The 16,445-nt window shown below is 41.1% G+C and overlaps 1 protein-coding gene across 2 annotated transcripts in view; it reads right to left on the bottom strand.

Moving 5' to 3' along the window:
- Window positions 1-16,445, bottom strand: part of LOC132399847 (tyrosine-protein kinase HCK-like) — a 154,490-nt gene that overhangs the window by 90,075 nt on the left and 47,970 nt on the right. For both annotated transcript variants that reach the window (XM_059980673.1, XM_059980672.1), the window contains exon 3: window positions 7,536-7,575. In XM_059980673.1, coding sequence (XP_059836656.1) covers window positions 7,536-7,575 — 40 coding nt within the window. The remainder of the gene's footprint in view (window positions 1-7,535; window positions 7,576-16,445) is intronic.

Here is a 16,445-nt window from a genome sequence, read left to right as displayed (position 1 = left end):
CCAATCTTCATATCATTTGCAAACTTGCAACAAAGCCATCTACTCCATCAACTAAATCATCGATAATGCATAAAAAGAAACTGTTCCAAAACCAACCACTGTGGAACACCACTAATCACAGGCAGCCAACCAGGAAAGGATCCTTTCATTCTCACTGTCTGCCTCTACCAATTAGCCAATGCTCTAACCACGTTAGTAACTTTCCTGTAATACCTGTACTTGGTAAGTAGCCTTGTGTGGCACCTTGTCACTGCATCCCCTTTATCTAACCTAATTGTATCTCTTCAAAAAATTCTGACAGGTTCGTCAGGCAAGATTTTCCCTTAAGGAAACCATTCTGACTTTATTCTATTTTTCCTTTGTTACCAAGTACTCCAAGTCATCCTTAATAATTGGCTCCAACATTTTCCCAACCACTGAGGCCAGGCTAACTAATTTCCTTTCTGCTGCCACCTTCTTTTCTTAAACAGTGGAGTGACATTTGCAATTTTCCAGTCCTTTGGCACGATGCCAGAGACCAATAATTTTTGAAAGATCATTACTAATGCCTCCACAATCTCTTCTGCTATCTCTTTCAGAACGCTAGGGTGCAGTTCATCTGGTCCGGGTGACTTATTTAACCTTAGGTCTTTCAGCTATTTGAGTACCTTCTCCCTTGTAATAGTAACTGCACTCACTTCTCTTCCCTCACATCCTTCAACATCAGGCACACTGCTAGTGTCTTCTACAGTGAAGACTGATGCAAAATACTCATTTAATTCTTCTGCCATCTCCTGGTCCACCGTTATATATATTGATTGCTCTCTTGCCTTCATATTTTATCTTTTCCCTCCTAATGATTTCTGTCCGTAGGTTTTATAACTATATAACAACTACAGCATGGAAACAGGCCATCTTGGTCCTTCTAGTCCGTGCCAAACGCTTACTCTCACCTAGTCCCACTGACCAACACTCAGCCCATAACCCTCCATTCCTTTCCTGTCCATATACCTATCCAATTTTACTTTAAATGACAATACTGAACCTGCCTCTACCACTTCTACTGGAAGCTCGTTCCACACTCTCTGAGTAAAGAAATTTCACCTTGTGTTACCCTTAAACTTTTGTCCCCTAACTCTCAACTCACGTCCTCTTATTTGAATCTCCCCTACTCTCAATGGAAAAAGCCTATCCATGTCAACTCTATCTATCCCCCTCATAATTTTAAATACCTCTATCAAGTCCCCCCTCAACCTTCTATGCTCCAAAGAATAAAGACCTAACTTGTTCAATCTTTCCCTGTAACTTAGGTGCTGAAATACCCAAGTTACAGGGAAGTTTTCAAGAGCTTCTCAATCTTCTATCTTCCCACTAATTTTTGCTTTGTTGCATGCCCTCTCTTTTGCTTTTACATTAGCTTTGACTTCCCTTACCAGCCACAGTTGTACTATTTTGCCATTTGAGTACTTCATTTTTGGAATACATCTATCCTGCACCTTCCTCACTTTTCCCAGAAACTCATGCCATTGCTGCTCTGCTGTCATTCCTGCCAGCATCTCCTTCCAATTTTCTTTGACCAACTCCTCCCTCCGCTACTGTAATTTCCTTCACTCTACTGAAATATTACCTCATCAGACATTACTTTCTCCTTATACAATTTAAAATTTAACTCAAGCATATTGTGATCACTACTTCCTAATGTGCTCCCTAATCACCTCCTGTTCATTACATAACACCCAGTCTAGTATAGCTGATCCCCTAGTAGGCTCAATGACAAACTACTCTGAAAAGCCATCCTATAGGCATTCAAAATACCCATTCTCTTGAGATCCATTACCAACCATAGTTTCCCAATCGACCTGAATGTTGAAATCTCCCATGGCTATCATAACATTGCCCTTTTGACACGCCTTTTCTATTTCCTGTTGTAATCTGTGGTCCACATCCCAGCTACTGTTGGGAGGCCTATATGTAACTGCCACCAGGGCATTTTTTTTTAATTTGCAGTTTCTTAACTCAGCCCACAAGGATAAAATATCTTTATGGCGGGGGGGCTGTGTTTATAGCAGGAACTTTTTGACAACAGAGGAAAATAGGACACAGCCTGAAGACAAACAGACTGCTTAAAGAACAGATGTCAGGAACTAGAGATGGATGCAGATAATGGAGGAATGCTATGGAATGGAACAACAAAATTAATGTTCTTTGTAAAACGTACTAAAGTAAAACGTATAAAAGTGGTTTGTTTCAGCTATAAGATTGAAGGTATTCTCCAATAATATCATGTAGCTTCCCATGCAAGTAAATAAGTGTCTATAATTTGATCTACTCTGAATTTGTTGTAATTTATTGTTGCACATTGGAAAACCTAGCTGAACGATACACAACACTATCAGTAGACTACTTGAAGTAGAAGTGTTCATTTATATACTTGTAGTAGTACTGTTCTCATTGAGACCATGGCTAAAAAAAGATTTTTTTTATAAGCCTTTTAAAATAGTTGCATTGTGTGAAGCATTGTGTCAGAGCACCATTCTCAAGCTTGTCATCAAAAAGAAGTGCATGATTTGAAAGAATAATAAAATTAATATTGATAAAGTAATGTTGGCAATCAGCAGTCCCATTGTCACTTAGATAACAGTACAGTAAATAAATAATACAGAATTGTGAGAATAAACTAGGGGGATGATACCGAGCTTAGGGATGTAGTGAGGGGAACAACAATCTTCATGTAGTTACAGATAGGACAGTGGAATGAGCAGACAGGTGGCAGATGAATTTTTATGCTAATTAAGGTGGTGTTACCTTTTGGCTGGAAGCATAAGCAAAGTTGATATAAACTGGAGGGTTCTAAAAAGTTACAAGAACAGAAAGATCTGGGGTATATGTGCATAGTTCATTGAAAGCGACAGAGTAAGTTAAATAAAACAGTAGGGATCCTGAACTTCATAAACATTTAGAGTACAAGCAGAGAAATCTGAATAAACCTTTATAAAATACTAGTTTAGTCAGCATCAAGTATTGTGTACCATTCTGGGCACCTTACTAGGAGATGTGCAAATGCTATGAAAGAGGGTGAAATACAGATTTATCAAAATGATCAATAGACAATAGACAGTAGGTGCAGGAGTAGGCCATTCGGCCCTTCTAGCCAGCACTGCCATTCACTGTGATCATGGCTGATCATACACAATCAGTACCCCATTCCTGCCCTCTCCCCATATCCCTTGACCCTGCTATCTACAAGAACTCTATCTAACTCTCTCTTGAATGCATCCAGAGACTTGGCCTCCACTGCCTTCTGGGGCAGTGCACTCCACATATCCACCACTCTCTGGGTGAAAAAATTTTTCTGCATCTCTGTTCCAAATGGCCTACCCCTTATTCTTAAACTGTGGCCTCCAGTTCTGGACTCACCCATCAGTGGGAACATGCTTCCTGGCTCCAGTGTGTCTAATCCCTTAATAATCTTATATGTTTCAATTAGATCCCCTCTCATCCTTCTAAATTCCAGTGTACACAAGCCCAGTCGCTCCAATCTTTCAACATATGACAGTCCTGCCATTCCGGGAATTAACCTTGTGAACCTACGCTGCACTCCCTCAATAGCAAGAATGTCCTTCCTCAAATTTGGAGACCAAAACTGCACACAATACTCCAGGTGGGGTCTCACCAGGGCCCTGTACAGCTGCAGAAGGACCTCTTTACTCCTATACTCAATTCCTCTTGTTATAAAGGCCAGCATGCCATTAGCTTTCTTCACTGCCTGCTGTACCTGCATGCTTGCTTTCATTGACTGATGTACAAGAACACCTAGATCTCATTGTACTTCCCCTTTCGTAACTTGACTCCATTTAGATAGTAATCTGCCTTCCTGTTCCACAGTGGATAACCTCACATTTATCCACATTAAACTGCATCTGCCATACATTTGCCCACTCACCCAACTTGTCCAAGTCACCCTGCATTCTCATAACATCCTCCTGACATTTCACACTGCCACCCAGCTTTGTGTCATCAGCAAATTTGCTAATGTTAATTTTAATGCCTTCATCTAAATCATTAATGTATGTTGTAAACAGCTGCGGTCCCAGCACCAAACCTTGCGGTACCCCACTGGTCACAGCCTGCCATTCCGAAAGGGACCTGTTAATCAACACTTTGTTTCCTGTCAGCCAGCCAATTTTCAATCCATGTCAGCACTCTGCCCCCAATACCATGTGCCCTAATTTTGCCCACCAATCTCCCATGTGGGACTTTATCAAAAGCTTTCTGGAAGTCCAGGTACACTATATCCACTGGCTCTCCCTTGTCCATTCAAGAAACTCCAGAAGATTAGTCAAGCATGATTTTCCCTTCATAAATCCATGCTGACTTGGACTGATCATTCTACTGCTATCCAAATGAGTCGTAATTTCCTCTTTTATAATTGACTCCAGCATCTTTCCCACCACTGACATCAGGCTAGCCGGGCTATAATTCCCTGTTTTCTCTCTCCCTCCTTTCTTGAAAAGTGGGACAACATTAGCCACCCTCCAATCAGCAGGAACTATTCCTGAATCTATAGAACATTGGAAAATGATTACCAAAGCGTCCACGATTTCTAGAGCCTCCTCTTTAAGTACCCTGGGATGCAGACCATCAGGTCCCGGGGACTTATCAGCATTCAGACTCAACAGTCTATCCAACACCGTTTCTTACGTAATATAAATTTCCTTCAGTTCATCCTTTACCCTAGTTCCTTTGGTCACTATTACATCTGGGAGATTGTTTGTGTCTTCCGTAGTGAAGACAGATCCAAAGTACCTGTTCAACTCATCTGCCATTTCCTTGTTCCCCATAATAAATTCACCCGTTTCTGTCTTCAATGGCCCAATTTTGGTCTTAACTATTTTTGCTATTCACATACCTAAAGCAGCTTTAACTATCCTCCTTTATATTCTTGGCTAGTTTACCTTCATACCTCATTTTTTCTTGGCGTATTGCCTTTTTTGTTATCTTCTGTTGCTCTTTAAAAGCTTCCCAGTCCTCCGGTTTTCCGCTCATCTGTGTTATGTTATACTTCTTCTCTTTTATTTTTATACTGCCCATTACTTCCCTCGTCAGCCACGGCCGCCCCTTACTCCCCTTAGGATCTTTCTTCCTCTTTGAAATGAACCGATCCTGCACCTTCTGCATTATTCCCAGAAATACCTGCCATTTTTGTTCCACTGTCTTCCCTGCTAGGGTATTGTTCCATTGAACTTTGGCCAGCTCCTCCCTCATATCTCCATAGTTCCCTTTGTTCAACTGTAATACTGACACATCTGATTTTCCCTTCTCCTTCTCAAATTGTAGGTTAAAACATATCATATTATGGTCACTACCTCCTAATGGTTCCTTTACCTTGAGGTCCCTGATCAAATCCGGTTCATTGCACAACACTAAATCTAGAATTGCCTTCTCCCTGGTAGGCTCCAGTACAAGCTGTTCTAAGAATCCATCTCAGAGGCACTCCACAAACTCCCTTTCTTGGGGTCCAGTACCATTCCAATTCCCCCAGTCTTCCTGCATGTTGAAATCCCCCATGACAACTGTATCACTACCTTTGCGACATGCCAATTTTAACTCTTCATTCAACTTACACCCTACATCCAGACTGCTGTTTGGGGGCCTGTAGATAACTCCCATTAGGGTCTTTCTACCCTTAGAATTTCTCAGTTCTATCCATACTGACTCTACATCCCCAGATTCTATGTCCCCCCTCGCAAGGGACTGAATATCATTTATCACCAACAGAGCCACCCCACCCCCTCTGCCAGACTGTCCTTTCGATAAGATGTGTATCCTTGAATATTCATTTCCCAGGCCCTGTCCACTTGAAGCCATGTCTCAGTTATTCCCACAACATTGTACTTGCCAATTTCCAACTGAGCCTCAAGCTCATCTACTTTATTCCTTATATTTCATGCATTCATATATAATACTTCTAATTCAGTACTCCCCTCTCCTTTCATATCAATTCCTATTTCACTTGGCCACACTGTATGATCTCTTCTTGAGCTTTCTACTCCATTGATTCTGTTGTCCTTTTTAACTTTTCTTATTTTCACTTTCCCTTTAACTCCATTCTTATATTTCCAGTTCATCCTCTCCCCCCCCACTACTTAGTTTAAACGCATCCGTGTTGCAGTGGCAAACCTGTCTGGAAGAATGCTGGTCCCCCACCTATTAGGGTGCAACCCGTCCCTTTTGTACAAATGGATGAGGGACTTCAGTTGTGTGCAATGACCGGTGATGCTATGGCTGTTCACCTTGGAGCGGAAGAGGATGCATAGGGATCTGAAGGGGTAAGTAAAGTCTTGAAGGGTGTAAACAGAGTAGATACAGAGAAACTGTTCTTATTGGTGAAGAGGTTAGAATGAGGAAATGGCAAAAGACAAAAATAAAATAATTGTGAGAATTTCTTTATCTTTTTAAAAAACACAGCAGGTGGTTAGAGACGGAAATAGATATCCAAGATTTGTAGTGAATGAGGATTAATTGCTCAATTCAGAAGGGGTCTGGATAAGTATCTGAAAGAAAAGAATTTGTAAGGCAAAGGTGTGGGGACTTCTTGGATTGCTTTGTCATACATGTGTCATGGACTCAATACACAAAATGAAACCTTTCTGTCTTGTAATGCAGTGAAATGATAATTGGTGGATATGTAAACTTCCCTGCTAACTCTTTCCTTAATTCCTCTGAAAAAAAATTTTCAAAGAATTTTTGCCATATCTATGAATGGGTAATAATCCAATTTGGCTGCAACAATTATTTTCATTGGGAAAGAAATGCTTCTAACAGTAAACAGCTCCTTCAATTCACCAATTTGGAAATGCATTTTAAACCTTTATTAATCGTATTGAAATAAAAGCTTTTCTATATTTTGCAATGATTTTATATAATAATAATAATAATAATAATAATAATAATAATAATAATCATCATCATCCGTTAGTTTTGAGAGACCATAGATTTGCACCTTGGGAAGTTCCCAGGGTGCAGGCCTGGGCAGGGTTGTATGGGAGACCGGCAGTTGCCCATGCTCCAAGTCTCCCCTCTCCATGCCATGGATGTTGTCCAAAGGAAGGGCAAGGGCCAATACAGCTTGGGACTGGTGTCGTCGTAGAGCAATGTGTGGGTAAGTGCCTTGCTCAAGGATACAATGTGCTGCCTTAGCTGAGGCTCGAACTAGCAACCTTCAGATCACTAGACCAACGCCTTAACTACTTGGCCACACACCAACACTTTTACATAATACATACAATATAATGATTATACAATAATATACAGTAGCACAATAAGTTTATATTTAAAAATAGTTAAATCATAATGTCTCACAATAATTTCTTATCTTTATTGACTATTGAAAGGACTTTGAATCCAAGCTGTCAAATACGTTAGATATCACTATAATCACTTGACCCAAGATCACAACACTAACTACATTATTAAAGCTACTTAGAGTTTCCAATGACAGAAGGAAAAATGGAATAGTATACACATATGACCATGAAATAGGGTTTTGTACATACCTTCTGAAGAATCATGCTTAGATGGAGAGTTATTTCTGTTCTAAAGAAAAAGAAAATGTTACACCATATGAACACAACATTGCTCGTACAGAAATTCATAGGGCTGATAATATTTTAACATTTTATCTACACATGTTCATGACCAATTTGCAGTATGATTCTATATATGAATATAATTACCATAGAGACTCTGCAATTAACCAAGTGTAAATAAATACTCCCAGAGATCTGATGACAACAATAACAATTCAACCCTCTGAAAAAAAGGGATATACTACCCATAGATTGCTGGCTGTGACAGAAGTATCTGTACTACCCGAACCCTAAAAAAAAATCTTATAGGGAACTTTTAGATTCCCTATAATCTTAACAATCATAGCGAACTTTGAAAGGGAATGCTCTCTTAACAATAGTAGCAAAAAAAGTGGAAGTTAAAGACTTCTTTTATTCTTGTTGGCAGACATCCCACCTCTCCCGGAATTTCTGTGAGTCTCCTGCATATTGATAGTGGCTCCCTGACACTTGCAAATTACATATACTATCCTGGAAATTGACTTTTTTGAGAGTGGGGTGGGGGGGAGGAGGAAGAGAAAAGGGGGTGGGAGGGAGAGGGAGACAGGGGAGAATAAATGAATCCTGACTGGTCTTCTTTTTGTGCTAAGTAGGCCTATCAGTTTTCTCCATGGGCGGGCTTTACAGTTGACCTCTCTCTCTCTTTCATTGTCCATCAGTTCAGTTTAGTGTCCTGCAGCGCCATGGCAGAGTGTTCCAAAAAATATATAAACCGTACTTCACCCCAGACTACACTAAAGTGTACTCCTGCCTAATAGGGGTCAAAATAATGACAGTGTTGCTCACTGCACTGTTTGCAACAGTGACTTTTCTATAGCCCATGGTGGGTTAAATGACTGCAAAAGACATGTTGAGGTGAGTTTAACATGTGTCATTCGTTTGTTAGCATAGCTAATGTCATTTAAACTAGCTGGCTAGCTGTAAGGAGCTACTCTATTGATGTCCTACGTGATGAGGCCAAACTCCCTGTAGACTTGCTTAAAGTTGTAATAGAATAAAAAAAAACTCCATGATAATATACTAAGTACATACTTTAATTTCACATTTTCTTCATAAGACAATATAATAAGGATACAGCTTATGATTTTATTTCTTTTAGGGACCACAACATATTAGGGAGGCTAAGTGCAGGGAAGGCTACTCAAGTATTTCACAGTTCCTTTCAGCAGAAAACCAAAGTCTGACAGAGAAGGTCACTAGAGCTGAGGTGTACTTTACATCTTTCATCGTGAGCATAACTTGCCATTCCAGGTGTGTAAGCACACAGGCAAGCGATTCAGGAAAATGTTTCCTGATGCAGAAATAGCAAAAGACTATGCCTGATTATCAACCAAGACAGCAGCTATTGTGAACATGGCACTTGAACCTGAATGTTCAGAGGATCTGTACAAGTCCATCCGGACAGAAAAAAGGCCATACAGTATTTTGGTTGACGAAAGCAACGTTATCATGTGTGAGAAGGAATGTGCCATTTTAGCCAGGTACTAGAATGAAACACAGGATAAGGTAACAGTTGGATTTGTAGACATGCCACTGTGCAATGATGCCAAAGCTGAAAACATATTCAACTGCATTAGATCATCCATGCATGCCAAAGGCCTTGAATGGTCTAATTGTGTAGGTTTCAGCATGGTGCGTCACATTAAGACAGAATTCAGAAGTCAGCTGTCTTACAATACGCTTGTGAATCTGATGTCTTGCAAAGTTAACAAATTCATTGACACAGACTGCTATGAGGTTGAGACTTACAGCAAAATGCTCAAATCTGACAAGAAAGCCACATCACAGTGCAAGGAAAGTTTGCAAAAGAAATAGAAATGTTATTTGCATTAGCATTTAGCTATTAGCTTTGAGACTGCCAACAAAATACTCAACCAGGAATATATGAGTTTTTGCGGGGTGGGATATCTGTGTTGGTCTCTCTTAAACATCAATGGCAAATCTGGGAAAACTATGGATAAGCAATGCAGAGCAGGTCAGATGGAAATATCCAAAAAGGATTGAGGTTGGTACTGGATTTCTAATCAAGGTAGGATGGCCAAAGCTGGTACTTGTCTGGAATATCTGAACATCATCTGAATAGTTGAGGTGAGTGTAATTCAGATATAGTATAGCTCTGAAAAATTTTTCCTGTTTGTTCCCAACTTATGTCAAATAATGAGTGAAGAGGTACAATTTGATCCCCTCAGGCAACAGCAATGTACATTCGGCCTAAGACCTGAACTACACTCAGTGGCCACTTTATTAGGTACAGGAGTGGAATCCTGTGTGTTCTTTTCCTGCTGTAGCTGATCCACTTCAAGGTTCGCCGTGCTGTGTGTTCACAGATTCTCTTCTCCACACCACTGTTGTAACTCAAGTTTATTTGAGTTACTGTTGCCTTCCTATCATCTTGAACCAGTTTGGCCATTCTCCTCTGACCTCTGTCATGAACGAGGCATTTTTGTTTAGAGAACTGCCAGTCACTGGATGTTTCTAGCACCATTCTCTGTGAAAATCCCAGGAGGTCAGCAGCTTCTGAGATACGCAGACCACCACATCTGGCACAAACAATCATGTCACAGTCAAAGTTACTTAGATCACATTTCTTCCCCATTCTAACGTTTGGTTTGATGAACAACTGAACTTCTTGACCATGCCTGCATGCTTTTATGCATTGATTTGAAACATAGAAAACCTACAGCACAATACAGGCACTTTGGCCCACAAATTTGCGCCGAAAATGCCCCTACCTTAGAAATTACTAGGCTTACCTATAGCCCTCTATTTTACTAAGCTCCATGTATCCATCTAAAAGCCTCTGAAAAGACCCTATCGTATCTACCTCCACCACTGTTGCCAGCAGCCCATTCCACACACTCACCACTCTCTGAGTAAAAAAAAACTTACCCCTGACATCTCCTCTGTACCTACTCCCAAGCACCTTAAACCTGTGTCCTCTTGTGGCAACCATTTCAGCCCTGGGAAAAAGCCTCTGACTATCCACACGATCAATGCCTCTCATCATCTTATACACCTCTATTAGGTCACTTCTCATCCTCTGACGCTCCAAGGAGAAAAGGCCAAGTTCACTCAACCTATACTCATAAGGCATGCTCCCCAATCCAGGCAACATCCTTGTAAATCTCCTCTGCACCCTTTCTATGGCTTCCACATCCTTCCTGTAGTGAGGTGACCAGAACTGAGCACAGTACTCCAAGTGGGGTCTGACCAGGGTCCTATATAGTTGCAACATTACCTCTCGGCTCCTAAATTCAATTCCACGATTGATGAAGGCCAATACACTGTATGCCTTCCTAACCGCAGAGTCAACCTACGCAGCTGCTTTGAGTGTCCTATGGACTTGGACCCCAAGATCCCTCTGATCCTCCACACTGCCAGGAGTCTTACCATTAATACTATATTCTGCCATCCTATTTGACCTACAAAAATGAACCACTTCACACTTATCTGGGTTGAACTCCATCTGCCACTTCTCAGCCCAGATTTGCATCCTATCAATGTCCCGCTGTAATATCTGACAGCCCTCCACACTATCCACAACACCTCCAACCTTTTTTCATTAGCAAACTTACTAACCCATCCCTCCACTTCCTCACTGGCAATTCCAATCAAAGTTTAAGAACTTCTGAGCATTTATTTTGTGTTATCATTGATGATTATTCTTAAGAATTACAAAGTAATATCTAAAGATCTAAATAACTCAATTCCCTCAGTTATGAGATTTCAATCATTCCTGGTAACTTCACAACAAGTATGTTAGGGAAGACAACTATGAGCTAGAAGACAGAGCAACACACATTAAATGCTGGAGGAACTCAATAGGCCAGGCAGCATTTGTAGAAAAGAGTGAACAGTCAATGTTTTGGGCCGAGTCCCTTCACCAGGACTGGAAAGGAAGTGGAGATGTCAGAGTAAGAAGGGGAGAGGTTGGGAGGAAGAAGCAGGTGATTGGTGAAGCTGGGAGAGGGGGAAGTAGAGAGCTGGGAAGTTGACTGGAGAAAGAAATGCAGAGGTGAAGGAGGGGTAATCTGATCAGCAAGGATAGAAGATCATGGAAGAAAGGGAAGGGGGAGGAGCACCAGAGGGAGGTGATGGGTGGGTAAGGAGATAAGGTGAGACAGGGAATCAGGAATGGGGAATGGTGAAGAAGAGGGAGGGGCCATTGCTGGAAGTTTGAGAAATCAATGTTCATGCCATCAGGCTGGAGGTTAAAAGGAAAATGGGGCAACTTTTTCAAATTTGGTACTTAATTAATCAAATCAGTGGAGTTACTACAGAATTAAGCCTGAGGGTTTGCACTTGGATGCAACACTACTAACAGATCCTTGTAGGGCAAATGGAATAAATGGCCAAATTAGTCAAGTCTGGCAGAATCACTCCAGACCTGTCTCATTCTTTACATTGTTACCATGTTTTCCAAAATTTCCCAAAGGGCCAAGACATTTTTCCCCCACTCTTGTGCCAATTAACAATTGCTTGAGCGTTTAGTGTAAATGAGAAACATCCAATGTCTGGCATTAAGATAGTGGTTAACAGCAAACACTAAAAATCAATAGAATACACACAATTGATTTATTGAATCAAATTTATTCAATGTAGAAGACTGGCAAGTGATACAATGAGATACAAATCATGAGCAGATATGGACAGAGAAGTGGCAGATGGAGTTTAAACTGGCCAAATGTAAAATGTTGCGCTTTGCGAGGTCAAATGTACAGAGACGGTACACTGTTAATGGCAAGACCCTTTAACAATGTTGATGGGCACAGGGGTCTTTGTGCTAAGACCATAGCTCGGCTACACAGGTTTATAGAATGGTAAAGAAAACATATGGTATGATTGACTTTATTAGGGGAGGACTGATGATCAAGAATCGGGAAGTTTTGTTGCAGCTTTACAAAACTCTAGTTAGGGGACATTTAGACTACTGTATTCAGTTCTTGTTGCCAATTATAGGATGGATGTGTAGGCTTTGGAGAGGGTGCAGAAGAGATTACCAGGATGCTGCCTGGATTTGAGGCCATGTGCTATACAAACTTGGGTGGTTTTCTCTGCAGCGATTGAGGTTGAGTTGAGATCTGATAAAGGCTTATTAAATTCTTAGAGGCATAGATAGAGGAGACATCCAGTATCTTTTCCTCAAGGTTGAAATGTCTAACACTAGAGGGCATGCATTTAAGGTCAGAGGAGAAAAGTTGAAAGGAGAACTGTGAGGCAAGTTGTTTTTCTTGTGTAACAGAGAGGGTGGTGGAAGTCTGGAATGTATTGGAGTGGTGGTGGAGAAGAACAATAGAGATGTTCTAGAGGCTCTTAGATAGACACGGAAATGTACATGAAATAGAATGATATGGATATCGTGTGGGCAGGAGGGATTAGTTTATTTCGTATTTAAACAGTTAACTTGCTCAATTATCACTTGGCACAACATTGTGCACCGAAGGGCCTATTCCTGTGCTCTACTGCTCTATATTCCATGTACTTGATGCTTAAAAATCATTAAATTAAAAAGCAAAACCGGGATAATGTTATGTTTTAGATTACTATCCAAGCCAAGCAATATTTGGTATTTGGATAAATACAGCAGATCAAGGAAGTGGATGAGTGTTCCAGTTCATGGGATACTGGTACCATGGCCTAAGATTGAAATCCCAATGAGAAAAGACTAGCAGGTGGTTGAGAAATTGGGTACCAAGTGACTGGGTGGTAGGTATTTTGCATCTGGGAGCACAATATTGAAACAAATGAGCTCAATGCAAATGAAACATGCCAGAGGCATGCAAAGTGCACATACTGTATCTACAGGAATAGGGGACGTAATTTTCTTCTGTTATACAATGGCCAAAACCATGCACACTTTTTTTCTGGCACTTCAAGAAGCTGAGAAATAACCACTTCGTATATTCTAATGCAACATAAATAATTTGCCGTTAGCTATCAATTTGCAGCACGTCAGCAAAAAAGTGGGGATATTAGAATCCGTAACTAGAATGAACAGGTGGATTTAATAGATTCAGAATCAATTATTTATCACACATACATTGAAACATACAGCGAACTGCATCACTTATGTTATCAAGGATAGCAAAAGCAACAGTGAGAATAAGAATAGAATTGTAAACACAAAGTACACTACAGATGCTGGGGTCAAAGCAACACGTACAACGCGCTGGAGGAACTCAGCAGGTCGGGCAGCATCCGTGGAAAAGAGCAGTCAATGTTTCCGGCTGAGGGATTGTCTACAGAGTCTCTGTGTGTGGAGGTTAGGAACAGGAAGGGGTCAATAACTTTACTGGGTGAGTTTTATAGGCCACCCAATAGTAACAGGGATATTGAGGAGCAGATAGGGAAACAGATCCTGGAAAGGTGTGATAATAACAGAGTTGTTGTGATGGAAGATTTTAATTTCCAAATATTGATTGGCATCTCCCTAGAGCAAGGGCTTTGGATGGGGTGGAGTTTGTTAGGTGTGTTCAGGAAGGTTTCTTGACACAGTATGTAGATAAGCCTACAAGAGGAGAGGCTGTACTTGATCTGGTATTGGGAAATGAACCTGGTCAGGTGTCAGGTCTCTCAGTGTGAGAGCATTTTGGAAATAGTGATCATAATTCTATCTCCTTTACAATAGCATTGGAGAGAGGTGGGAACAGACAAGTTAGAAAAGCGTTTAATTGGAGTAAGGGGAATTACGAGGCTATCAGACAGGAAATTGGAGGCTTAAATTGGAAACAGATGTTCTCAAGGAAAAGTACGGAAAAAATATTCACAGGATATTTGTGTAGAGTTCTGTATAGGTACGTTCCAATGAGACAGGGAAGTTATGATCAGGTACAGGAATGTGGTGTACAAAGGCTGTAATAAATGTAGTCAAGAGGAAAAGAAAAGCTTACAAAAGGTTCAGAGAGCTAGGTAATGTTAGTGATCTAGAAGATTATAAGGCTAACAGAAAGGAGCATAAGAAGGAAATTCGAAGAGCCAGAAGGGGCCATGAGAAGACCTTGGCAGGCAGGATTAAGGAAAACCCCAAAGTTCAACAAGTGTGTGAAGAGCAAGAGGGTAAGACATGAAAGAATAAGACCTATCAAAGTGTTACAGTGAGAAAGTGAGTATGGAACTGGAGGAAATGGCAGAGGTACTGAATGAATACTTTACTTCAGTATTCACTATGGAAAAGGATTTTAGTGATTGTAGTGATGATTTGCAGCTGACTGAAAAGCTTGAGCATGTAGATATTAAGAAAGAGGATGTGCTGGAGCTTTTTGAAAGCATCAAGTTGGATAAGTCACCAGGACCGGATGAGATTTACCCCGGGCTACTGTGGGAGGCAAGGAAGGAGATTGCCGAGCGCCCGGCGATGATCTTTGCATCATCAATGGGGACCGGAGGGGTTCCGTAGGATTGGAGGGTTGCAAATGTTGTTCCTTTATTCAAGAAAGGGAGTCGAAATTATAGGAAATTATAGACCAGTAAGTCTTACCTCAGTGGTTGGTAAGTTGATGGAGAAGATCCTGAGAGGCAGGATTTATGAACATTTGGAGAGGTATAGTATGATTAGGAGTAGTCAGCATGGCTTTGTCAAGGACAAGTTGTGCCTTATGACTCTGATTGAATTTTTTGAGGATATGACTAAACACATTGATGAAGGAAGGGCAGTAGATGTAGTGTATATGGATTTCAGGAAGGCATTTGATAAGGTACCCCATGCAAGGCTTGTTGAGAAAGTAAGGAGGGATGGGATCCAAGGGGACATTGCTTTGTGGATCCAGAACAGGCTTTCCCACAGAAGGCAAAGAGTGGTTGTAGACGGGTGATATTCTGCATGGAGGTCGATCACCAGTGGAGTGCCTCAGGGATCTGTTCTGGGACCCTTACTTTTAGTGATTTTTATAAATGACCTGGATGAGGAAGTGGAGGGATATGTTAGTAAGTTTTCTGATGACACAAAGGTTGGAGGTGTTGTGGATAGTGTGGAGGGCTGTCAGAGGTTACAGTGGGACATTGATAGGATGCAAAACTGGGTTGAGAAGTGGCAGATGGAGTTCAACCCAGATAAGTGTGAGGTGGTTCATTTTGGTAGGTCAAATATGATGGCAGAATATAGTATTAATGATAAGACTCCTGGCATTGCGGAGGATCAGAGGGATCTTGGGGTCCGAGTCCACAGGACGCTCAAAGCTGCCCCACAGGTTGTCTTTGTGGTTAAGAAGGCGTATGATGTATTGGCCTTCATCAATTGTGGAATTGAATTTAGGAGCAGAGAGGAAATGTTGAAGCTATATAGGACCCTGGTCAGACCCCAATTGGAGTATTGTGCGCAGTTCTGGTCGCCTCACTACAGGAAGGATGTGGAAGCAATAGATAGGGTGCAGAGGAGATTTACAAGGATGTTGCCTGGATTGGGGAGCATGCCTCATGAGAATAGGTTGAATGAACTCAGCCTTTTACTCCTTGGAGCGAAGGAGGATGAGAGGTGACCTGATGGGCAAAATGGATCAGGCACATTGACCCTAAAATCCCTGCTACTGCCCAAAGAAAAAAATAGATCAATCATCTTGGCCCCCAAATCTCTCCACTAACACAAAATGGATCAGGTAGTGTGGTCAAGTTTGTAAGTTTATAGGACACTAAACACAACTGTACACAGGATACAGAGTCATAAAGTCATAGAACACATTAGCACATAAACAGGTCCTTCAGCCCATCTAGTCTGTGCAAAATTATTAATGTTCCTAGTCCATTGACATGCACCTGGACCAAAGCCCTCCATATCCCTCCCATTCACTTACCTACCAAATATTTCTTAACTGTTGAAATCAAACCCAAATCCACCATTTCTGT

The sequence above is a fragment of the Hypanus sabinus genome, chromosome 9 (genome assembly GCF_030144855.1).
Source record: "Hypanus sabinus isolate sHypSab1 chromosome 9, sHypSab1.hap1, whole genome shotgun sequence".
Lineage (NCBI taxonomy): Eukaryota > Metazoa > Chordata > Chondrichthyes > Myliobatiformes > Dasyatidae > Hypanus > Hypanus sabinus.
This window is presented reverse-complemented; position numbering and strand designations above follow the sequence as displayed.